This window comes from Anguilla rostrata, chromosome 12 (genome assembly GCF_018555375.3).
Source record: "Anguilla rostrata isolate EN2019 chromosome 12, ASM1855537v3, whole genome shotgun sequence".
Lineage (NCBI taxonomy): Eukaryota > Metazoa > Chordata > Actinopteri > Anguilliformes > Anguillidae > Anguilla > Anguilla rostrata.
Window position 1 is genome coordinate 25,102,024 of NC_057944.1, and position 24,777 is coordinate 25,126,800.

General features: G+C 45.1%; 3 protein-coding genes and 1 long non-coding RNA gene across 5 annotated transcripts in view; 3 read left to right on the forward strand and 1 right to left on the reverse strand.

Annotated features, from left to right (window-relative positions):
* Positions 1–14,797, forward strand: part of LOC135236080 (myotonin-protein kinase-like) — a 17,610-nt gene extending 2,813 nt beyond the window's left edge. Inside the window, exons 2-15 of one of the 2 annotated variants that reach the window (XM_064302251.1) lie at positions 3,603–3,694; positions 3,797–3,880; positions 4,109–4,204; positions 5,051–5,199; positions 5,503–5,596; positions 6,472–6,669; positions 7,228–7,476; positions 8,015–8,094; positions 8,481–8,577; positions 8,787–8,935; positions 9,864–9,961; positions 11,624–11,685; positions 11,940–12,014; positions 12,496–14,797. In XM_064302251.1, the coding sequence (XP_064158321.1) occupies positions 3,603–3,694; positions 3,797–3,880; positions 4,109–4,204; positions 5,051–5,199; positions 5,503–5,596; positions 6,472–6,669; positions 7,228–7,476; positions 8,015–8,094; positions 8,481–8,577; positions 8,787–8,935; positions 9,864–9,961; positions 11,624–11,685; positions 11,940–12,014; positions 12,496–12,597 (1,625 nt within the window). In that variant the 3' untranslated portion in view covers positions 12,598–14,797. Of the gene's footprint in view, positions 1–3,602; positions 3,695–3,796; positions 3,881–4,108; positions 4,205–5,050; positions 5,200–5,502; positions 5,597–6,471; positions 6,670–7,227; positions 7,477–8,014; positions 8,095–8,480; positions 8,578–8,786; positions 8,936–9,863; positions 9,966–11,623; positions 11,686–11,939; positions 12,015–12,495 lie in introns of both variants that reach the window. The other variant, XM_064302252.1, reaches the window with a different exon arrangement.
* Positions 14,798–16,118: 1,321 nt separating this feature from the next.
* LOC135236656 (complement C1q and tumor necrosis factor-related protein 9-like) lies at positions 16,119–18,685 on the forward strand. Its single transcript, XM_064303142.1, has 4 exons — positions 16,119–16,436; positions 16,887–16,928; positions 17,395–17,454; positions 17,796–18,685. The coding sequence occupies exons 2-4, from the start codon at positions 16,892–16,894 to the stop codon at positions 18,191–18,193; spliced, it is 495 nt and encodes a 164-aa protein (XP_064159212.1). The 5' UTR covers positions 16,119–16,436; positions 16,887–16,891; the 3' UTR covers positions 18,194–18,685.
* A 1,179-nt stretch (positions 18,686–19,864) lies between these two features.
* polr2i (RNA polymerase II subunit I) lies at positions 19,865–23,685 on the forward strand. The gene is made up of 6 exons (XM_064302139.1): positions 19,865–20,060; positions 20,647–20,701; positions 21,093–21,166; positions 21,258–21,332; positions 21,742–21,793; positions 23,166–23,685. Exons 1-6 carry the CDS (start codon positions 19,999–20,001, stop codon positions 23,226–23,228), a joined length of 381 nt encoding a protein of 126 aa, XP_064158209.1. The 5' UTR covers positions 19,865–19,998; the 3' UTR covers positions 23,229–23,685.
* On the reverse strand, positions 21,800–24,743 carry LOC135236017 (uncharacterized). Its single transcript, XR_010324486.1, has 2 exons — positions 24,611–24,743; positions 21,800–24,012 (listed from the first exon to the last, which is right to left on the reverse strand). It is a non-coding gene; the product is annotated as an uncharacterized LOC135236017 (long non-coding RNA).
* Positions 24,744–24,777: the final 34 nt, after the last annotated feature.

Genomic DNA, 24,777 nt, shown 5'->3' on the forward strand with positions numbered 1-24,777 from the left:
CTACAGAGCTACAAGCTGACATTACACTCATTCCTTAGAATATCCAGACAACTGGAGCCTTCCTGGCACAATGTTCAGCTGTGTAGAGGAGGAGCAGGTGAGACCCTGTGACTCAGTGACCCTGCTCTCTTACAGCTAGGGCAAACTGTGATATTAGCTCTACTAGCTGGGGACCTTGGTCTTCAACTTAGCGAGCTCATCTTACCGCTAGCCCCTGCACTGCTGCGCCATGTGAATGTTCTCAGGTGTATGAGACTACCTCACTGTTAGCTCTAGTTTTCTAATGTGAGGCCTTCTGGGACAAGGTTGGCCATCCACTGCCTTTCTCACTGCCACGAGGAAGGAAGACGTTAAACGTTTGCTTCCTGGCTCAGACAGGAAGTGCGTGTTTGGCCTTGGCAGAGAATGACTAGGACATCCACTTGGCTTGGGCCTCTCAGATTGATGTCTGCTGTCATTTTGCTCGCAGATAAATGGGAGGATGGAGTTTGGTAGTGTGTACCTTTCAGCCTCCCCCTGCTTCTTTCTCTCAATCTCTTTTGTTCTCTCACTTTCTTTTTCTGTCTCTTCCTCCATATGACCCTGGCTGTTTTTTCTCAGTGGAACATTGGCGGGGTTTCTCCTGTGATGAGTGGATATGTTTGGACCAAAGGCCCTGAGAGCCAACCTCTTACCGTTGGTCTCAATTTCCTTTTTTAAAATATATGAAGAACATGGCTGTAATAAAACATTTTGAGCCTGATTAAACAGAACAGAGGGGCGAAGCTGGGTTTTCACAACCAGGAGCGGCAGCTCTGGCCACGAAGGAGCATGTGCTTGGAGAGAAAGTTTGGCCCTGACTTTCCTCTGCTGAGATGGAGAATATCTTGGCCTCGTGCTTTTGGAGGGTGTTAGAGCTGGAAGCTGATGTGAGCAGCTCTGAGGGCCTGAGACTCTGGGTAATATCTGACGGGGTCTGTGCATCTGTGTGTATGTGTGTGTGTGTGTGTGGATGGGTGTGTGAGTGTGTGTGTGTGAGTGTGAGTGTGCATGTGTGTATGTTTAGGTGTATGTGTGAGTGTGTGTATGTGTGTGTACATATGTGTGCATGTGTGTGCACGTCTGTGTGTGTGCGCGCGCGTGTGTATGTGTGTGTGTGTGTGTGTGTGCGTATGTGTGCATGAATGTGTGTGTGTGTCTGTGTGTGTGCATATATTGTGGAAGTGAGATGAGGCAGGGGAAGGGAAGCTCTTTCCCTGGTTCCTCTCAGCAGAGCGCATTTCCATGTATGAGCCTGGCCATCGAGCTGTTTGTTCGGCTGGCAGGCGCCCTGGCATCAGGCCACCAACGCGGGGATGGAATTAACAGGGCAAGCAGAGAGAGAACCACACCACCACATCAAGCTTTCTGCCACGTTACTGTCCTCCCTCCTGACAGAGGGCGTTGTTCGCATGGGAGCACCTTTTACACTGACCCCTGCAGACCAGCCATTACACCTGTTAGACCAAGTAGAGCACACACACACACACATACAGCACAGGCAAACACGCACACACATGAAGGAACGCATACATACATGTGCCCATATATTTACGCACACACAGACACACCAAAACCTGATGAGAAAAGCTGCAGAAAGAATCCCGTAGATTTTCAAACCTGCCACTCTGTAGTGTTAGCACACTGGACTATGGGCTAAAGGGTCCCACCTGAGGCACGTTAATGTTGTCACAGAAAACAATCTGTCTAACTGTTCACAAAACATGTGCAATGTGCACATTTCTGGTGAAACAAAATACGGTGCATAAAAGAGAAGAGAGCCGTCTTAGTTTCTGACCACAGCAGGACCATACAAGACGGTCCCACATCTCGTGTGCTGTGCCCTGTTGGCAGCGGTTGGGACCGGGGCTGGTCCAAACCGCCCAGAGGGCCTCGACAACAGCCAGGGCAAACTGTCACAAGACCATTAAGAAGAGCCAGGAATAACAGCAGGCCGGAGGAAAGGAGTCTCGCATAAACAAGTGCTTTCAGGGCAGGAAGACTCGCTGTTACAAGGGAATGTTTTGTTTTTATTGCAAAATGCCAGAGTGCTGAGTGGAGTGGTAGAGTGGTAGAGCAAATTTCTTTCCACAAAAACAGTTTACCCAGTTGACCTAGAAAGGGTCGGCATAATGCTGGAGGGAGAGGGAGGAATGGAGAGAGAGAGAGAGAGGAGAGAGGAACAGAGAGAAAGAGGGAAGGCAAGCAACATCTCAGCCCAAGAGACACAGAGTGACTCCTGGATGTCCGTAATGGTAATGTTGACTGCAAATATAAGTGTAGCTGATCTGTATACATATATTGTAATATGTTCCTTTGTTTGTCTTACATTCCATTGGTTATGGGGAAATAATAGAATAACTATCAGTGATACAGTATGTGGTCTTAAAATGTTCCTTGTCAGGGGCTGCTGGATGGCTAACCCTATTTGGGTACAGTCCTGGTGTGTGTATAGGCCCCACAGTCTGATGTTGGATGGGACTGAGCCAGTGGTTACTGTGGCCAGCAGCCACCGCAGGGTGACATGTAAGTGGCTCTAGCGCAGTGGTCTCCAACCCTGGACCTGGAGAGCTACAGGGTCTGCTGGTTTTCATAGTGACTCTGCACTTCATGAATCTATTAGAGCAGTTGATTACACAGTTAACTCAACTCACCTGGTGTCGGGTCTCAATTGGGTGCTGATTTTAAGGTGAAAACAAAAACCAGCAGACCCTGTAGCTCTCCAGGACCAGGGTTGGACACCACTGCTCTAGCGTCATCCAGGGATGGGAGGGTTTCAGTCAGTGCCTCATCGCACAGCAGTGACCCCTGCTGGTCATCCAGCCACCCACGCATCCTCTTGTTCAGCCATTTGTGAAATGTCTTCCTGCAGCTCATGTCTACACAACTCTGGCGAGAGAGAGCAAGAATATTCACAGTCCTGGAATACTTGCATTAAAATATCTCAGCCTATTCTTAGCCTCTGCTCTTCTATTTCCCCTTTCCACCCACAAGCTGCTTTCAGAACTGATTTCCTCTTTAGCCTCATTTGTATTTCCCCCAGATGCGCGGGCTGCAACTTGGGAGAGAATTCCGGACATTCTCCCTGTCTAATACCCGCTCACAAATCCTGGAGTACCATAATTTGCTTGGTTTGTGGTTGCTCTTATCCAAGGCAATTTACAAAGCTCATTATGTACATATCTTCCATTTGTAACAGCTGGATCCCAACTGAGGTAATTCAAGAGTAAGTGTTTTGGTTTAGAGAACAGCATTAATAGCTCACTTGGAATGTGACCTTGCAAACTTCTGGTTTCAGATTCAGTTCTCTAACCACTATGACCCATTTATTTAAGGGAAAGACCCAATGAAGTGGTTGTTAAACATAAGCAAGTTAAATGGTTTGATGACTCAATGAGAGAGAGGTCTATTTTCAACAGCAGAGGCATACATTTAAAATACCCAAGAAAGCAAACAAGTGCCTATCTATTTACAGAGCATGGTCAGACGATGAAAGAGTAACCTGTTACCCTCAGCAGTGTGAAACATTTGACACCATGGATAACAGAGGTCCCCATCTCCTTTCTCCTCTCCTACAATCACAGCCGAGCCCCTGGTGAGACAGGTGAAGAAGATGCGAATACAGAAGGACGACTTTGACATCCTCAAGGTGATTGGCCGCGGAACCTTCAGTGAGGTGAGGAGGTGGGGCAGTACGGTCCTATATTCTTTCCTCCTGTCCATCCATGCATCGTGGCTCATACTTTGTTCGCCTTGGCCCCTTCCCTCACACCTGCAGGTTGCCGTGGCGCGCATGCGCAGCACGCAGCAGGTCTATGCCCTGAAGATCATGAACAAGTGGGACATGCTGAAACGGGGGGAGGTGAGAGATGGCCACGTCCGCACAGTCCAGTCCCTGTCTGGGTTGTGTTCCAGATTAAAACATTTTGCAACCCTAATGGCATTTCCTCTAAAAACAGGTTCCTGATGGGCTGCACTATCCGCTGGTGTTTTGTGTTTCTGCAACTAAGTGATTATTTTAAGTCATTGATTGGCTATAAAGTCCACACACCTTGTGCGTGTGTGTGTGTGTGTGTGTGTTCCTCCACAGACAGCATGTTACCAGGAGGAGCGGGAGGTCCTGCTGAAGGGGGATCCACTCTGGATCACAAAGCTCCACTACGCCTTCCAGGATGACAACTACCTGGTAGATCGCCTATTCCCTGGGTGTCCCTTCATCTGCACCTCCTGTTAACTGCTCCTGCACCTCCCGCCTGCTGCTCCAGCACCTCCTGTCTGCTGCTCCTGCACCTCCCACCTGCTGCTCCAGCACCTGCTGTCTGCTGCTCCTGCACCTCCTATCTGCTGCTCCTGCACCTGTTGTTTGCTGCTCCTGCACCTCCCACCTGCTGCTCCAGCACCTGCTGTCTGCTGCTCTTGCACCTTCCACCTGCTGCTCCAGCACCTCCTGTCTGCTGCTCCTGCACCTCCACCTGATGCTCCTGCACATCCAGCTTGCTGCTACCAGCTGCTGCACCTCCCACCTGCTGCTCCTGCACCTCTCATACAAAATAACAAAATTAAAAACATACATATGGTGGCAAGCATCCTAGTGCGGTTTGCTTTAACACTAATATAAACTCTTTAGATGCTGGTGAAATTTGAGAATGCCCCAGAAGATTCCTGAGAATTTATCACTAACAAAGGTGTCATGAAACAAATCTTATTGAAAAACTTGTTTTTAATTTGTTTAGAATATTGATGAGAATCAATGTTCATTTTTAGCATCATTTTTAGAGCCAATTCTGATTGGATACATGTATTACATGATAATCCTTGAGTGATATTCTTCCCATTTTTCCACAAACAGCTCAAGGTTTCCTTACAGATAAGCAGTGTTTGACTTGGTGTGTGTTTAGTACTTCCTGGTATCCCACAATGCTCCACTCTGAGTTGTGAATGGTGGATGTTTATAACTGCACTGTGCTTAGCCCAGCTTTCCTCGTTGGACATGGAATGAATGATGTCATTAAAGTGATCTCCCTCACCTCAGTACCTGGTGATGGATTACTACGTTGGTGGAGACCTGCTTACGCTGCTTAGTAAATTTGGGGACCGCTTCCCTGAAGACATGGCTCACTTCTACCTGGCTGAGATGGTCATGGCCATCAACTCTATCCACAGACTGGGCTACGTACACAGGTAATCCCTACCACACAGGTAATCCTGCCACACAGCTAATCCCTACTACACAGGTAATCCTGCCACACAGCTAATCCCTGCTACTCAGGTAATCCTGCCGCACGGCTAATCCCTACTACACAGGTAATCCTGCCACACAGGTAATCCCTGCAACATTGATTCTGTGAGCAAGTCGCCTGTTTGTTTCCTGTTTATAAAGTCAGTGGTAGTCATTAGACAGAGGATTGATTGTGTATTCACTGTGTGTAAAGATGGTGTGTTCTATCGTATTAAACGGGGGTTGACTGTTCTCTCGCCCTCCAGGGATATCAAGCCTGACAACATCCTGCTGACGGCCGGGGGCCACGTGCGGCTGGGGGACTTTGGGTCCTGCCTGAGGCTGCAGAAGGACGGAATGGTGAGGGGGGGAGGCCCGGGGGGGGAGGCTTGGGGGAGACAGGCGGCGGGTGTGGTGCAGGGGACATCGTTTACCTCAGCGGTGACCATAACTTACTGACAATGACCAGCACTGATGAGTAATGAGAGGCATTGACTGCCACTTCAACCGCCACTGACCCACACTGACTGGTACTGAACAGCCGACTGCCACTCATACTGAAGAGCACAGAACAGGACTGACAATGGTGATGAGCGTTTGACAGTCAAGAGGACTTACTACAGTATCCGCAGAGACATATAAGCTACAGTACATTTGCACACACCAATCATTCAGAGAGCTGACAGTTGCAGTTACTGAAATAATGGCCTGGGCTACATCAACACTTGTCCTTCATTTAACACAGAAGTTAGATTTTTCTTCACGCAAAAAAAGAACCTGGTGTGATTAGCAAGTACAGTAATCAGCAAAGCTAATGTGCCAGCCTGTTTACGAAGAAAACAAGACCATGCTTACATGTATTCATAAACTGAAGGACAAATGTGGAGTGAATTGAGGCCAATGACTCATGGAGCATCAGACAGCTGCAGGGCTTGAGTCAGGCAGACGTGTCAGCATGTGCTGGGATCGCTAGCGTGCGACTGGTGTATCGCTAACACTTGCCATTACACTTCTTGTGACGCATGCCTGTTGCTGCATCTCACCAGACAATAATAACAATCTAGTGTATCTATGAGACCTCACCAATGCATGACAGTTAGAGCTAAGAATGGGGGCTGCATTATCACTTTTCAAATAACTCTGTCATGGCGGGCAAGAGAAAACAGGTTGTTTTCATGCACACGGCATCACTTTAAAGATCTGTACGAAAGCTCCAGTCCTGCCCCTCTCTCCAGGTCTACTCGTCCCTGGCGGTGGGGACTCCAGACTACCTGTCCCCTGAGATCCTGCGGGCCGTAGAGGGGGGAGGGGGGTATGGCCTGGAGTGCGACTGGTGGGCGCTTGGCATCTGCGCCTACGAGATGCTGTTCGGGACCACGCCCTTCTACGCAGAGTCTCTCACTGAGACCTATGCCAAAATCATCCACTTTCAGGTACAGGAGACAGACTGCTAGCACATATACCTGTGCATGCAGTCTTATTAATGCACAATCATTCATACTAGCCTGTGGTTGTGTACACTGACAAAGGCATACATGCTCATGGAGACATGTGTGTGCGTCTGTGTGTCTATGCATATGCGTGTGTGTGTGTGTGTATGTGTTTGTATATGTGCCTGTGTGTATATGTGTGTGTGTGTGTGTGTGTATGTGTGTGTATATGTGCCTGTGTGTATATGTGTGTCTGTGTGTGTGTGTATATGTGTGTCTGTGTGTGTGTGTGTATATGTGTGTCTGTGTGTATATGTGTGTCTGTGTGTGTGTGTGTATATGTGTGTCTGTGTGTGTGTGTGTATTGTGTCTGTGTGTATATGTGTGTCTGTGTGTGTGTGTATATGTGTGTGTGTGTGTGTGTGTATATGTGTGTGTGTGTGTGTGTGTGTGTGTGTGTGTGTGTGTGTGTGTGTGTGTGTGTGTGTGTGTGTGTGTGTATATGTGTGTCTGTGTGTGTGTGTGTATATGTGTGTCTGTGTGTGTGTCTGTTTGTCTCAGGATCACTTTGAGCTCCCGCCCGCTGGCTCTGAGGTGTCTGCGGAGGCGCGCTCCCTCATGGCCGGCCTGATCTGTGAGCGGGAGGAGCGTCTGGGCTCCGGGGGCTTTGAGGACTTCGCTAACCACCCCTTCTTCTGTGGCCTGGACTGGGATTCCCTGCACCTCCTCCCCGGCCCCTTCCAGCCCGAGGTCTCCAACGCCACCGACACCTCCAACTTCGACGTGGTGGACGACTGCCTCAGCGACACGGTACTGACCGAGTGTCCTGCACACGTACACACAGACTGTGTGGAGCAGGCTGACTTACACATTCATCCATTTAACAGACACACGTATCCCAGGGCTGAGGCTCTGCACCAGAGATAACACCCTGTTCCTGTGAGATGTGCGTGAGAGAGTGTAGGTGTGGATGTGTGTGACAGAATGTAGGTCTGGATGTGTGTGAGAGAGTGTAGGTGTGGATGTGTGTGACAGAATGTAGGTCTGGATGTGTGTTAGAGAGTGTAGGTGTGGATGTGTGTGAGAGAGTGTAGGTGTGGATGTGTGTGAGAGAGTGTACAGTAGGTCTGGATGTGTGTGAGAGAGTGTAGGTGCGGATGTGTGTGAGAGAGTGTAGGTGTGGATGTGTGTGACAGAATGTAGGTCTGGCTGTGTGTTAGAGAGTGTAGGTGTGGATGTGTGTGAGAGAGTGTTGGTGTGGATGTGTGTGAGAGAGGGTAGGTTTGGATGTGGGTGAGAGAATGTGTGGGTATGTGCATGTTTGTAAAGGTATGCATTTCTCCTGTAGGAGACGCTGTGTGATGTGATGGACAGGGTGCCTGTGGGGGTCCATCTGGCCTTTGTTGGCTTCTCCTACACAGCAACCAGGTAAACTTACCTATGCGTTCCCCTACGAACATACAATTCTGATACTGATTATTACACACCCTACTTCAGTTATCCTCTATCCTGGTCCTGGAGAGCCTCAGGTTCTGCTGGTGTTTGTTCTTAAACAACACTTAATTGATCAGTTAAAGCAGTTCGTTAAGTAGTTGACGTATCTCACCTGGTGTCTTATCCTGAAATGGTTGTTGATTTTAAGGTAGAAAACATGGCAGACCCTGCGACTACTCCTGGATTGTGGCTAAGGACCACTGTATTAGTTCATTTGCAGTGTGCCATTTTATTCATTCGTATATAAATGTTACATTCCTCCAGTGCATTGTGTATATGGGCATACCTGTCTGTCATGGACCCCACACTTTATCCCTCAGAGAAACAGGTGCTCAGGACCACAGCCATGACATCATGATGGAGATTGATAATCGACCAATGAGAGATTCCAAACGGCTACTGTTCCAAGAGAATCTGGTAGGTGGTTCTGCATATTACAGGACAGATTAAATAAGCATCTGCACGTATATGCACTCACAAAGACATGAACACACATAAACACAGAGTATTATGACTTGAAATATTATGGCATGAAATATTAAAACCATCATGAAGTACAATATCTGTTTGTGATACATCTGCTCTCAAAGAGTGTATGATTTACGTTTATACAAACACTCTTTCAGAATGAGGTATGGCAGCTCAGTGAGGACCTGCAGGCCACCCTGCCTGCCATGCTCAAGCTCCCCCTAGAGCCGGGACAGGGCACTGCGGATTCTCCACACTGCGTGGATGAAACAATCCAGAGCTCTGCACACACTCTGGATCTAGACAGGTATCTGATTTCTCTAGGGCTGGGCGATTGTTTTTCTAGAAGAGTGCCTGTCCCCGAATCCGGAAGATTCTGCAACAGAATTCTGAAGACACTAGTCTGCTCTGTCCACACCCAAATATCATAGTCCTTTAATTCCTGTACTTTGTGGGCAATGGCATTTAACAGACTCATAGTAACAGTCAAGTAAGTTTTTTCAAGCCAATGAGAAATCATAACTGTTCTGTTGGAGGGATCTCTTGTAGTACAGGTTATAGTAAAATACAGTCTGTTGCTCTCCTACTTGGCTTACTTCTGTCTGGACCGGTGGGGCAGTTCATCGTTGTATCTAAGCGCTCTCGATTTGCATGCACACAACACTGTGTGAGTGTCTCCAAGTTCTAATCTTATCCCCTTAAACTGAAATATTTGCAGTTATATTGTCCTCCTCTTCAACATGGAAGCTAATTTTAAAACCTGAAACACTTTGTTTATTGGTTGTTTATTGGTTGTTTCCTGTGTAAACACATTTTGTTTACATTTACATATTTCATAAATTGTGGAACGAATTTGACACTTGCAGATAAATATAAGGCTTGTATTCTTAACATGTCCCTGGTAGCACTATGAAAATTGTAAATATGTGTATTGTACTAAAAAGCTGCATGCCTTATTACAGACCACAGATACAATGCCCTCGCCATTCAGACATGCTTCCATGGTCTTTCATTTTGAACAGTCAGCGCACTGCACCCCTCATTGGGGATTGCGTAGAGGTGTCAATCATTAACCGTTTTATTTAAGCGAGGTCACCAGCAGCAGGGTGGTCATTTTAGAGGCCTCGACATTAAAAAGCTTGGGGGACCCCAACAGTGCTTGAGATCGGATGGACTATGATGCGTGGGGGTCCAGTCTAGGATCGCACCGAGCAGGGTCTTATGTGTCTCCCCAGGAGACTGCGGGAGGCAGAGAGGAGGAACAGAGAGATAGAGGAAGAGATGGAGAGACTGAGGAAGGAGATAAAGACCCTGAGGGACATCAGGGAGACAGGCGAGTGCCCTCTTCTCTTCTCTGTCTCTGTCAGCCATGAAAGCAGAGTAAGGACTCTGGAACCCCAAAGTAAGTGTAGCTGTGCTTCATTATCTGCAGTTCATTGCCTGTTACTAAAGTATTTTTGCCATGGCAGGGAAAGCTGTTTGATTCATTTGCAGGAGTTGATGCTCCTCATTGTGGATCCATACAGCCTCAGTTTTCCTCTTGCAACTTAAGCTCTGCAATCGCTCCCTGAGGGGTTATAGAGATGTGTCACGTTTCCATATTTAAGTATGCTCAGAGCTTCTTGTAGTGTCTTGTAGACGTTCATTTATAGCATGCAAACATCAGTATTTATCAGCTATGTGTAGCAGTCACTCAAATGGGAACTACAGCCCAGAATGCAGAGAATCCTGCAGTCCTTTTGCACATAGCACCCCCTAGTGGTTACAGATGCCACTCACTACAGAGCATGTCCCAAAAGAGGTGTGTCCTTCAGGTTTTATTTAACCTCAAAAGCTAGAAAGCTAGTAACGTCCCAAAGCGGCCAAGGTGACATTTCAGACGCCCCAGAAGGCCTTGTGCATCCGCAGCGCAAACACAAACCTCTCTGGGTGTGAAACGCTGCCCAGAGTGCAGCGATAAATACCCGGTCCCAGAATAGACCTGGCATGTTGGGGCATGGCTGTTCTGCTGCAAGTCAGCCTGCCTCAGAACAAAGTTTTTTAAAGAGGCAGAGATGGAAATTTCACCACTTCCTGTCATGAGGGCCGAGGGCAGAAACGTGCGCGGGGTGGACTCTGACAGGTGGGGTGGACTCTGACAGGTGGGGTGGACTCTGTCAGGTGGGGTGGACTCTGTTAGGTGGGGTGGACTCTGTCAGGTGGGGTGGACTCTGACAGGTGGGGTGGACTCTGTCAGGTGGGGTGGACTCTGACAGGTGGGGTGGACTCTGTCAGGTGGGGTGGACTCTGTCAGGTGGGGTGGACTCTGACAGGTGGGGTGGACTCTGTCAGGTGGGGTGGACTCTGACAGGTGGGGTGGACTCTGTCAGGTGGGGTAGACTCTGTTAGGTGGGGTGGACTCTGTCAGGTGGGGTGGACTCTGTTAGGTGGGGTGGATTCTGACAGGTGGGGTGGACTCTGTCAGGTGGGGTGGATTCTGACAGGTGGGGTGGACTCTGTCAGGTGGGGTGGACTCTGTTAGGTGGGGTGGACTCTGACAGGTGGGGTGGACAGTGACAGGTGGGGTGGACTCTGTCAGGTGGGGTGGACTCTGACAGGTGGGGTGGATTCTGTCAGGTGGGGTGGACTCTGACAGGTGGCATACTCACCGGCCAACCTCAGCCGTGCGCACGACTGCAGACCACAAGCATTCATGGAGCAAAAGTGGCTCTCTCTGCCTCTCTCTTTCTCATTCTTTCCCTTTCTCGTACTTGCTCAACTGGCTGCCAGTTCTTTCTTTCCCACACATGCACACTCTTTCCCTCTCTCTCTTTATCTGAAATTATCATCAGTTCTCTCCTTCCTTCCTCTCTTTCTCCTTTCCAACGGATGGCCACATGATCGACTCCAGAAGTGTCCGCCCCACCCCCTCCGCAGTTGGTGCATGGTCACACCTCTCCCCCATTCCTGCGACTGCCACGCCCTAATTCTGATATGTTTATCCCCTTGACCACAGAGCTGAGTGTCTGCCTGCCACGCCCCTCTCTGCCTGCCCACCACCCGGACCCCACGGGGGACGTAAGCTGCCTTTTTTTCTGCCTCTCCTGTCTCTGCACACACCCTATGCCTTCCCAAAGGGCTGGGGGCCCCTGTGTTCCACACTAAAGACGTTGATACCTCTGCAGTGAAACCCAGCTGAGTCCTGATTGAAGGGTGGTGGAGACATAATCGCTCCCTCCCCGCTACAGGCCCCCACCCCCATCCCCATTTCTGCGCTATTGTCCCAGCACGCCCCTCACCTTCTCCGTCTCACCAACTCCATGTGTTCACAGGGAGCAACAGCGCCCCCTGCCTGCCATTACCCACTGGTCATCCCTCTTCTCCGTCACCTGCTGCTGTTCCACAGGGTAGGAGCCACCATTCACCCCACTAACACGATGAGCTTAACACGCCAAAGAGCTTAACACACCGACATACAGGAACACTGATATGCTGTTCAGCCAGTTATATGCTCAAACATTCACCCCACTCTCACAGTGAGCATAACGCACCATGGTGCACCCCAGATACGTGCAGGCACACTGACACCCTGTATACCCAGTTATGTGCTCAAACAGATGCAGACCCATTTTAAGTGCTCTCATACACTGATGTTATTGAACAAGTTATTTATTCACACACTCATGTACAACCAATATCTATTGACACGTTGATAAACACACAAATACTTGAAATAAGAAGTGGCAGCAGAAGAAGTGATCGCAATGGTGTTTAACTGCACAAGCTCCCCCCACCTCTATCTTTCCCTCTCTCTCTGTCCCTCTCCCTCTCCATCTCCCTCTCTCCCTCTCCCTCTCTCTCTCCCTCTCTCTCTCTCTCTTCTCTCAGGTGCGCTGGCCCCAGGTGGTGTGTGAAGGTTACCTGCTGGTGTGTGCCGAGGGAACAGAGCCGCAAGCCTGGAGCAGAAAGTGCTGTGCAGACCTGTCCTAATGGCCTGCTCTCCCCCCCAACCCGCACCAATGGACCTGTCCTAATGTCCTGCTCTCCCCCCCAACCCGCACCAATGGACCTGTCCTAATGTCCTGCTCTCCCCCTCAACCCGCACCAATGGACCTGTCCTAATGTCCTGCTCTCCCCCCAACCCGCACCAATGGACCTGTCCTAATGTCCTGCTCTCCCCCCAACCCGCACCAATGGACCTGTCCTAATGTCCTGCCTCTCCCCCCAACCCGCACCAATGGACCTGTCCTAATGTCCTGCTCTCCCTCCCAACCCGCACCAATGGACCTGTCCTAATGTCCTGCTCTCCCCCCCAACCCGCACCAATGGACCTGTCCTAATGTCCTGCTCTCCCCACCAATCCGCACCGATGGACCTGTCCTAATGTCCTGCCCTCCCCCCAACCTGCACCAATGGACCTGTCCTAATGTCCTAATATCCTGACCCCCCTGAACCACACCAATGGACCTGCCCTAATGTCCTGCTCTCCCCCCCAACCTGCACCAATGGACTTGTCCTAATGTCCTAATATCCTGACCCCCCTGAACCATGCCACTGGACCTGTCCGAATGTCCTGACTCCCCCCTGACCCACATCAGTGGACCTGTCTTAATGCTCTGACCTGAGGATGGTGTGATTTTGGGACACTGAGACACATGCAGCACAGGGCAGGACAGCACAGCCCCCTCATTCAGCACAGAAGGCCATAGGCTTTCTGGAAGGTTCTCAGGAGGGACCAGAGAGACTGAGTAGCAGCGCTGGGCATCGGAGAGTAGACCCTGGGGGAACCAGGGGTAAAGGGACAGATCCCCTGCCCGCCACCGCCCCCGCTGAATTGGCAGGATGACCCATCCCTCCCCACCCCACCCCTGCACGATCTGCAAAGGCCCCACTAGAGGTCTTGGTGAGACCTGTATTTATTGATATCTAAGTTATTTAAAGAGAAGAATATTTTTACATGACTGAATGGGACAAAATGGCAAATGCACTTCTGGACAGGATGCGGTGGCTATTCTTAACACAGACAGACAGACAGAAAGACAGTAGAGGAAAGACGCACAGGATGACATCTGAGGACATGTGTTTGCAGTCCTGAGATAAGTCTAAGACCATCAGTATTTAGAGGAATCACACAAGTGGCCCTCTTTTTACATACACACACACACACACACACACACACACACACTATACGCACACACATGTACACACAAACACACACACACACACCTTACAGTCACACTGCCATATACACGCTCAAATATACAAGCATAGGATGCTGGTAACTGACAGACAGTCAGACCTCTAAGGACAGACAGAGACCAGGAGATTAAAGCAATGACTGACAGGTGGATGCAGTGGAGGGTGCCTTGTACCGCCTTCTCCCCAGTCAAATGTCTGAGCCCCCTCGAGCAGAAGGGGTTCCAACTGCAAGCGGTGGCAGCAGCAGCAGTATGGAGGATCGGTGACAGCAACCAGAGGTGTGGGCTCAAATTCCAGATGAGACACTGCCATTTTACCAACAAGCAAGGCAGTTTAGCTCTGAATCAGAATGCTTAGGATGTGTAAATCACCAAGACAGGATGAGTTCTATTAGTGATGTCATGATGGGTTGCCAGGCAGGGCATTAATACCTGCAGACCTCTCTGTGAACATTTCCCAGTGATGGATAATTTGCCTACAGATATTTTCATGTTCACTCTGATTGTTCCAGTAACTTGTACATGTCATTGTGTGAGGTTGTTGCACACTGTTTTTTGTTTTGTTTTGTTTTTTTGGTTTGGATTTACACGTTGATTGCTGCACTGAATACTGGGATTATGAATGAGTGAGCAAGGTCATATAGAGTGCGTGAGTGCATGAGTGAGCAACAGTAAGTGAATTTGTGAGTTTTTGTTTGTGTGAATGAGTGAGTGGTCAAGTGAACACTTGAGTGTGTGAATGGTTGTGATTGGGTGAATGAGTGAGTTTGTAAATAAGTGTGAGTGAATAAATGGTATAAGTTGAGTTCACAGAGTGGAGAGCTCTATAAGAGAACTGGTGTGTCTTATCGAATTTGGAATAAATATTTGCAATACATTAGTCAGTGCATGAAAGTAACATTTTCATTTACCAGGTGAAATATTTTATATAATTTGTTTTTTGAAGAGGTTTTGAGTTTGATTTTAAAACAAGCCAAATAAAACATTCAGTGGACATTGGGGTGAATCATTTTGGCTCAGTCTTGAATACGCAGGATTTCATATGATCAAAATATAATTAAATTGCATCTCAGCCAAAATATCGCCCCCATGTGGTGACAATTGAATTTTCTAAGTAATTTTGCGGGGAAGGCAATAGAAAAATCAGTTTGCAAAGGATCTTTCCAGTCAGGTAAACTGATGTATGTTTCAGCATGTGAGCAACAATAAGTGGATTTTTTGAAGACAACCACATGCACTTAATGGACAAGCTCTTGCAAAAGATTAATATAGACAAATTAAAGGGATAGTTCTGTTCTGAGTTTTTTAAAATATTATTTCCATTTAAGTGTATGCTCCTGAATGGTCAAATCTTTTTTATGTGCAAAGAAAGACATTTCTGACTCTTACGGACGTTTCTGACAAGCAACTTGTTTTACAATGGCTGGTACAGGGGAATTCAATGTTTGTGGATTAAAGGAAGAAACTGTATTTCCAGTTTCTCCAAAGCAGCTTGTACAGCAATATTATTTTTCCAGAGGCTTTTCTTATGAGAAGATAACATCTTATGAGAGGCATAACATCATAACATCACTTTACAAGATGCTTTAGTGTTAGGCCTACTTGAACTCCCAAATTCCCCTATGCCAGCCATGTTAAAGCCAGCTGGTCATCAAACTCCCAAAAAATATCAAAATATCCTCTGTTGGACACAAAAACTGTCAATCAAAATGGATCAATCAAAAACAGACACTAAAACTGAAAATCAAAAAACCACTGAACGTGAACTATCAACATAAGCAGTCAGTGTGCTCTATGAGGCAATGACCCTATAATGAAAAAAAGTGGTGAACTCAGGAAGAGCATTTCCAAATCAGAAATATATCCTCATAATATAAACTTTAAAAAGAATGAAAGGCCTATTTCTGGATATCATGTTCTCCTCTGGAAATCCTGGGCATGAAACTCCAAGTGGGACACATCCACTATATCCTACAGAGCATAGAACTCAACCAGTAAATATTTAGATGTACAAATGGATTGTAGGCTATGTAAAGAATTTAAGCTGTGTAATTTTCACAAACAGCAGAATAAAGACTGAGGGCACAGCAACAGAATTCACAAGCTAGCTCCGACTCTAGGAAACAGCCAAATCAGGTTTTTGTGAATCTGAAGAATTGTGAAAATGATGCCCAGCGACTTCGTAAATGGCAGCATCCGGATGTTTCTGAAATACTTTGCCCGAGGCCATTCTCTGCGACCCTCCTGCACGAGGACAGCTTTTCAGATAAAACAGGGACGACAAAAAGAACATAAACGTATAAAGTTCCATCATATTCTAAGCATATGTAGTCCAACACCGTATGTTATTTAAACCAGGACTGTACTAGAACTGAAGTAAGCTGCACATTATTATAACACACAAATAGCCAAAGTAGCCTACTGTTCTACGCAATCGTCCATGAGAAACCAGCACTGTCGGAAGGGGCCAAGCCTTAATTTTTTTTTTTTAACTCAGCAAGGCATTTTAACGACGCTTCGTGCCTTTAAGCTACCTCCACTGGTGCAATATATACCACGAGCGTTCTGTGCTAGTAGACTGATTCAACCTCTGAACACTGCAAACAGGCAAACCAGGTCCTCTAATACCAGGTAATCGATCACAATTTATTTGAATCTATGACAATAGCCTACTATTAACCTAAAACCTGGCGATAAAGCCCTCTAACTATTAGAAGTAATTGTGGGACAAGTGTGGTCATTGTTATTCATAATGCCGTGTAACATTTAGGCCTATTTGACAATTTAAAGGTCTACGTGCTTGTTGCATTGTACAACAAACAAAAGTGTTGTATTTATTTTCTAAAAGACCAATACAAAGTATTATAATTGTACGTTGCATAAAATGAAAAAATGTTTTAAAAGAAAGGATGCGTCTAATTAACATGTTATATAATTAATTCCACTAACGAGCATAAAGAGATACTTAATCCAGCTATTTCAGGGACGGAATTAACCCGAGAGAACCGCAGGACATGTGAATGCTTAAACTGGACGCAACCTTTTCAAAATACTAACTTTTGTTTTGTGCTTTCACGTTAGCCAACATGGACTGCAACCGAGGTGACGGTGTTTGCAAACCAGGTATTCCATTATTATCCACATGTTTTCATGTGTTATGACAACCATACATTCGACTGGTAATTTCTGACTGGTCAACATTGAGGATGTTAAATCCCACAACTGTTTTTGAACTTGCATACCAAATAGATTATATTTAAACTTGTTGTCTTTTAAAGGTTGTAAACAATTGCTTTTACCAAATATCTAAGGTCTTTAAACTGTAAGAACTCACAAATTTTTAATATGCAACAAATATATGTTTTTGCAGCTTACGTTTTCATAAAATGCTGGGCTTTAGTCCTAAACTCTAATCACATAGCTGTTATTTTCCTGTCTTCCACAACATATCAAATACTTGCACAGCCAAATTAACTGTAGCCATTTTAAGGGTTTTGAAAGTGTAATACTAAAGTATAAATGGTCAGAGAAAAACTGCAACATACCATAAATTAAATTGAGTGAATCTCTTTTTTTTCTTTCGCTCCAGAAACAACAGACCCCAAGCCAACTGGAGATAGAGGTGATGGGCCTGACGACTTGAAACCAGGTAAGATGCCATCTCTCATCATAATGCAAGTAAGAGACAGCAATATACCAGATATTACCCACTGAGGAGACTTTAAGCACTTCTGCATGCTCAAAAGAAACTGACCAATTACATATTGCCTGAAGAGCTCCTGGCAACAGTAGTGGCATGGCTGGGATTGGATCCTGGACAATGGTGAGAATGAAGGTTGATTTTTATTGAGCCATTACTAGGCATGGTAGCTCCTCTCATTGTGGGATTCATGAGTCCTTATTCCTGTAGATAGCAGGTGACATTAATGCCTTTCTTCAGTGGGAGGAGTTATGTGTTTGGTACACTCCTGTCCTGTCTATGTTTTTCAGGAAGGACCATTGCCTTCACTGCAAAGCTGGACATTTGCAACAGCTATCCAACCCACAAGGGGCCCCTGAGGTTCACAAACGTGCTGGTGAACGAGGGAGGCGGCTACAGACCCGAAACAGGTGTCTTCACTTGCCCAGTGCCCGGCTTTTACAGTTTCACTGTGCATGTGTCCACCTATGGGCGCGCACAATTTATGATCAACAAGAATGGCCAGAATGTGGTCTCAGCTTATCACAGCACCTTATGTGATAGGAAGAGCCAAATGGCCAGTATCAGCAGCGTCATTGAGCTGTCAGAGAGTGACATGGTGTGGGTGGAGCTGTGGGGATCACCCCGAAATGACATCTTTGCCTCTCAAGACAACGACACCGTCTTCTTGGGGTTCCGTCTTGGGTAGCATCAAAATGCTAAAAAAAATAATAAAATAAATAAAAATGTTAATTATGATCATAATTTGGAATCTGTATCTTGGAATTCCCCCTCATATCCCTTGTGTAACAAGTTCATCCATAAGAAGCCTGAGTTGATCATTTGAATGTCTGGCAGCAATATTTCTGAACTCTTCACTCACTTATGTTGCAGTAGTTAAGTGTTATGAAAGTACTTTGATGTTAATCCACATTCACTCCTCCTGATGTTTCCCATTGCTTGATATGTTACTGACACTTTCAGCAGGACAGAAGTAGCATGGTGTTCATCAGATTGTTAAAGAACTCCTCTGTCCACTTTGAACTGATCCATTCAGCATTTTATTTCTGTTCTGTAATAAAAATTCTGTTTTTGTCACCTGTACCCATTTATGGAAACCTAATGATTTGTTTTTTGCTTTTGACTGTGTAGGTTATGTTGCACTAGTCTTGATTCTTTTGAATAAATTCACATTTTGAAATTGGGTGTGATACTTGGCCTTACCTTGAACTTTGGCACACTATTATGGGGTTTAGATGCAATGATGTTCCTGCGCATCTTTCATTTGTATTTAGATTGACTCATTGCATAAGAATGATATGACAGTTGAATATTACACAAATTCATTTTGGCATTTTGTTAAATAAATGTACTTTCTGGGGAAATAGTTATTGTTGATAAATGAAGTTCTGATTTATGGCCATGCAGGGGCATGCTTTCTTGTTATGATTTCTACCCAGTTTCCAAAGTAAATTCATTTTGAATCATTCATTATTTCCATTATTCAGTAATGTTTTGTAGGATTATTGAAATAGTAGTATTTGATTTGGAAAACCAATTGCTGGCAAACTACATTTTGGGTTTAGGTCTGTGTTCTGAATATGTTTTTTATTTTTTTTTTCCTTTTAAGGTTACTTTAATTATAGGGATTAAATCATCGTCTGTTAACCACATCCCAAATTCATTTGAACTATCTTAAACTAATTTGTTGAAAAGCTTCCAGTCGAAAAATATACTTTTATCACGGTAATTGTAGGCTACTGCTTGTTTCATATACAGCACAATCACCAGGGCACAAATGAAGTATTTCAAAGACTGCAGACAAGAAAAATATAGAAACACAAACTGCACTGTTGTTTGCACCTCCCAACAAGGGGAAACAAATACATGCTATAGAAACAACGTAGATATGATTAAACACTAAATGTTAGCATTCAATTTCAGTGCCTTTACGAATGCATATTTTGACGATAAAGGATATGAACATACTACGAATGACAGAATTTATGCTGAACTTAAATAGTAGAAAGATAGTAGATAGGTTAGTTGAGGAGCCATAGGGTTAATTGTGCAACTCCTCGAATTTCGTCACGTTTAATCAGAATTTATGCAAGAAAATTATATGTTAAGGTAAATGGTAAGCTTTAAAAATATTACAATGGATGCAGTTGTAAAGGAATATAATGTATTTGTTATGCTTTGCTGGCGTCCTGTTGAATATACTGTATTTAGAGTCTTGCTAAAGACGATATTAACTGGTTATGTTCGGCTGTCAGAACATCGTGTATTTTTTAATGACTTTGTTGAGTTACTCCTCCACCACTTGAGGCGCTGCCACTACAGTTTCTTAGTTTTTAAATACGAGAATTGCGCGTACGCTGCTAGCGCTATCATATCCGGTTTGCTTCCCGGTGTTTTTTCTTCATTGGTGTGTCTTGGTTTTGTAAATCGGCGATTTGTTGGGTGAATTGTCCACAAAATTGATAGCTACCTAGCTATATTCTTGTAGTTGCAATGGATTTGGAGGGGGGAAATTACGAGCCAGGATTCGTAGGTATTCGTTTCTGTCAAGAATGGTGAGTTTTAAGGTGGTTTATTATCGCACTCTCTTGTCAGTTGTGTGTTGAAAGCTGTTGATCGAACTTCGCCAGCTTGTTAGGTAACGCGAACGACTGTTTGACACAGTACATCGGAATTTTTGTCAGTATAACAAATATATGTGTGCATGGAGGTTAATATTCTTTTCTCGTGGATGCTGGACCATTACCGTTAGTGCAGACGCCATTCGGTTCGTCTCATGGCCCTGTCAGTACAAAGAGCAGCGTGTTCAAAATGCTATAGTTATCCTTGCACCGTTGATAACGTTATTAACCAGCAAACGTTTGATTAGCAAGATAACTCCCGGAGTCACAGTTAACGTATAATAATTTATATTTAATACAATATAATATAACCATTTAGATACCTGCAAGCGTTTGTGATCAAATAATTTCATATGGTTGTGTTAGCTATATTTAGTTGAATACTCTCAGGGATTTGAGGGAGTTATGTCGTTTGTGACAGTTTCCAGGTATTTTAAATACACACCCGACGTCATCCGCTTGAATAAGTCAAGATAAAAGCGATTGCGAAATGGTTGTAATGTTTTTTTTTTTTTTTCAGCAACAACATGTTGTATCCCAAAGAGGACAAAGAGAATCGCATCCTGCTTTACGCTGTAAGTAATTGCACTACCATTCACAATTCAACAGCAACTTAGAAAGGTGGTGTTCCATTACAGGCATTTAGTAGACGCTCTTATGCAGAGCGACGTACAAGATGTTTTATCTTGTTTTAGGTGTAATGTTTTATCTTTTTAAAGCAGCGCTAACTGGCTTGCTACCATACTTTAGCTAAGTCATGTTTATGTGCTAAATTAAAAGTCATTCGAGAATAAATTGGAAGTCATCAGATGTCAAGACAAATGAAATGTCAAGACGTGCTGGAATGTCAATACTTGCTATTTTTCATAATATTTTTGCCGTTGCCCAGTTAGTGAATGTGTGGTTACCACTGCTTAATTAGTTAACATATGTCATTGGATTAGCTGCTTTGTTTTATTTTTTCAGTGTAGGAATTGTGACTATCAGCAGGAAGCTGATAACAGCTGCATCTACGTGAACAAGATCACACATGAGGTTGAGTGAGTAGATCCCCGCCTCAACCAATGAGAATTTCTGCCATTCCTGCACATGGTCTCTATAACAGCCTCATTGTGTTTCCTCTCTCTCCAGTGAGCTGACCCAGATCATTGCCGATGTTTCCCAGGACCCCACACTGCCCCGTACGGAAGACCATCCCTGTCCCAAGTGAGTGTGCACATCTCTCGCTCTCTCTCTCCCCCTCTCTGTCTCTCTTTCTTTCTTTCTCTCTCTTTCTCTGCCTGTCTGTCTGTCTCACTCAGAGACATACACACATTCAGAAAGGGACTGAATGTTCAGTTAAGTAAATGATCGATTATACTGTTGTTTAAAAACCAACCTATGATCCCCAGTGTAATTACATTATCTGACCGTGTGTCCAAAAGTGTGTAAATGAAGAGAATTCCAGTTTCACAATATCCAAATATCATATTTTGTTTGATAGTGCAGATATGATATAATGTCCTGTTTTCTTATTTGGGACTATCAGGTTTGTGGTGATTGGCTGCTAAAAATTGTCAGTTTTCACTTGCTTTATCTCTTCTCACTTGCCTCCTATTCCTCTGTCATTTCACAGGTGTGGCCACAAGGAGGCAGTGTTTTTCCAGTCTCACAGCATGAAAGCAGAGGTAATATTCATTTCAATTCAATTTTATTTGTATAGCGTTTTTTTTATTTGTACAGAGACACTGTCACATAGATGCTTTACAGTGGAAATACAAAAGAAAACTGGGCAAAAAAAACAGGCCTGAACCCCCAAAAAGTGAGCAATAAACTCCCCAGTGGGAAGGAAAACACTCAAATGATGGCAAGGAAAGAAGAATAAAAAATTCCCAGTGGGAAGAAATCTTGGGAGGAACCTGGCTATAGATGGAGAGCCCATCCTCCACTGGCTGGCCAAGTGTAATAGCGAAGATAGAATGTTTAATTACAGAAATGTAATGAGGTTATCTTTCAGAGCAAATGATAAAATGGGTTGGGCAGGTTACTCAGATATTTAAACTAGCTGGTAAAATGGGCAGCCCAGACAGAGAGGTTCATGGTAATATGTAACTCAGAGGGGTGGGGTAATGCATCTATGCCTCCAGGTTGCTTCATGGCGTGGGCTTTAACCAGGAGAGAGACCAGGCTGGAGGGCTTCGCAAACTCAGGGCGGGGAAAGGGGCAGTTGGCCCCAGGAAGGAAACAGAGAAGAGATTGATTAGGCACTATATAATTATTTATACTATTCATTATATATTATTTCAGCAGTTTTCTTCTATGTAGGGTCTAAAAAATACAATATTGAAAGTTGACAGAAGGCGACAGTATAAAATAGACAGGTTATAAGTGTGTGCTCAAAAAAGGGAATTAGGTGAAAATGTGATTTTTTCACATACCTAATAATTATTTAAAATAAAATCCTACAAGAATAAGTCTCCATTAAAATGCTACATTTATTTCAGTTATTTTCAATCTTAGGCAACTACATTGTGGCCTTGCACAGCTTCCTGTTTCCCTGGGATATAAAAATGTAAAGTCCACGTGCCGTCCATCACCATGGGGAAAAGGGAACAAACTCAGAATAAACAAGACAAGGGTTGTTGACCTTCACAGGTCATGAGATGTTTCCAAGCAAATTAAAAAGTAAAGCTAGTACTTCCAGTTATTAGGTCAATAATCAAGGCATTTAAAACCACTGGAACGGTGGTAAACCTGCCTGATGGAGGATGCAAGTGCATCTACTGGTCCTTGGGCGCTTGTACAGGTCAGAAAAGACTTCGGCATTTTAGCCAAAAACCTGGTTCACTTTGCCAGGAAGCTCAAATTTTATTTATCCACAAATGGATCTTTCAGCACATTACCTGTATCGTTTATGCCATGTAGCCTTTTTTTTGGTAGTCTTGTGTGAATGATATAGGAGGGAACTGCATCACACCTGTCACTCAGAGAGCAGGTGCTGAAAAGGGGAAACGTTTTTTTCTCTGTACCGAAAGTAACTGCCGTGTGCCTGCACCACAGGACGCCATGCGCCTCTATTACGTGTGCACCGCCCCTCACTGCGGCCACCGCTGGACAGAGTGAGGAAGACGAGGATGACAAAGAGGAAGAGGAGCCGAAGGCCACTGAAGTCAGCAGCCAGCCCCTCCAACGAAGCCAGCAGCCTCCGCAGCCTCCCCGCCCCTAGGGTTCATGACCTCGGTTTATCCCCCGTCCACATCCGGCGTTCCTCGACACCTCGTCTCTCTGCACAGCAAGAGCCGCATCATATTTATGCGACGGGAGGCATTCTCTGTGTTTTCATCTCCAGTTAAATTAGGACGCCTGGGAAGGCCTTTGAACCTGTAGACCTGACTGAGCAGGAGGTCTCTGCTAGATGATGCTTTGCAGAAGCTATGCTGACCACAAGGGTGAGCAGCATCACGAAAAAGACTGTTCACACCTGTTTATGTTTGTACTTAAGGTGTTTTATTATGTATAACAGACCAGTATTATTTTTTTAGGAAAAAAAAAGAAACAATTAAAAAATAAGAAATAAAAATTGTGTCTGCAGTCATGCTTGATGTGGAAAAATTCAGAGATACAGAAGTAATAGAGTAATAAGTGTTCAAAGGTGACTTTTCAGCAGTAATACTAACCCCCAGGGTGCAGTCCTGCAAGTTCCAGGATACTCTGTAAAGGTGCATTGTTGACTTGAGTTCCAGCTAAGAACTGAGTCAGTTGAAGGGGGAGGCTAATTTCTCTTATGGTGCTGAGGACAAAACTAGTGGAACAGGCACGCTGTCTCTTGTGAAGGTGAGCTTCTTTTAGAGTGAGGGGCTGGAACAGAGGAGCTGCCCTGAGTCATCATCCATGCCGTCCATGCTCTCTGCAAGGCATGTTGTGATCTTAGTGTAATTGGCTGTTCTGTGTGCCTCTTGAATCGTCCTTAACACTAAAAACGTGTAAATCTGTTTTTGTTCCAATAAGGAGTGATTATGTGAGAATGAGGGACATCGCAACCTTTCTCAAAATGTAAATATGATCAAATTCCAAGCTGAACAACCATGGGGTTAAAATAAACCCAAACGAGACTGCCCCGTATTCTGGCGCTCTGTGTTTAAAACCTATGTATGTTTACCTGATACTAGAACCGTTTGCGCAAATGATTTGCATATAATAAATGGCAATGACTGCCAAAGTTATATAGGGACGTATAGCAGGATGTGTGCTTCGGACACGCCGTCCTTTTTGTCTGCAGGCTATTACAGGTATGACGCATCTTGCATATTCACACCCATAGCATCGCTGCCGCAGGAAAAAATACAAAATTAAACTGAATTACCAACATAGTCACTCTTACCATCGTATCCGTAAAAGGTGTATGTAACATTTCGTTTTTACATTTTGCACGTTCTTTAATCAGGTTCATTTTATTTTGTTCGTTACTTTTTACTCTTGGAACTTTGCTACATGACCGGCCTTACCGTTGTTATGAAATACGTTCCTGTCACCAGCTTGTTGCCATGTGTTGCCAGCTTGTTGCCTTGCTATGCATGATTTGAAATGCTTCTGCCGTGAATTAGAGGAACGACAAAAACGTTTATGGAAAGTACGTTAAATGCGGAAAGCCCGAGGAGAGACCTGTGTTCCG

Coding starts and splice junctions, on each gene's coding strand:
- polr2i (XM_064302139.1), top strand. CDS start 19,999: ATGGATTTGGAGGGGGGAAATTACGAGCCAGGATTCGTAGGTATTCGT. Junction 21,167..21,257: donor AAGATCACACATGAGGTTGA/GTGAGTAGATCC, acceptor CTCTCTCTCCAG/TGAGCTGACCCAGATCATTG. Junction 21,794..23,165: donor CTCACAGCATGAAAGCAGAG/GTAATATTCATT, acceptor CCTGCACCACAG/GACGCCATGCGCCTCTATTA.
- LOC135236656 (XM_064303142.1), top strand. CDS start 16,892: ATGGACTGCAACCGAGGTGACGGTGTTTGCAAACCAG. Junction 16,929..17,394: donor TGACGGTGTTTGCAAACCAG/GTATTCCATTAT, acceptor CTTTCGCTCCAG/AAACAACAGACCCCAAGCCA. Junction 17,455..17,795: donor GCCTGACGACTTGAAACCAG/GTAAGATGCCAT, acceptor TATGTTTTTCAG/GAAGGACCATTGCCTTCACT.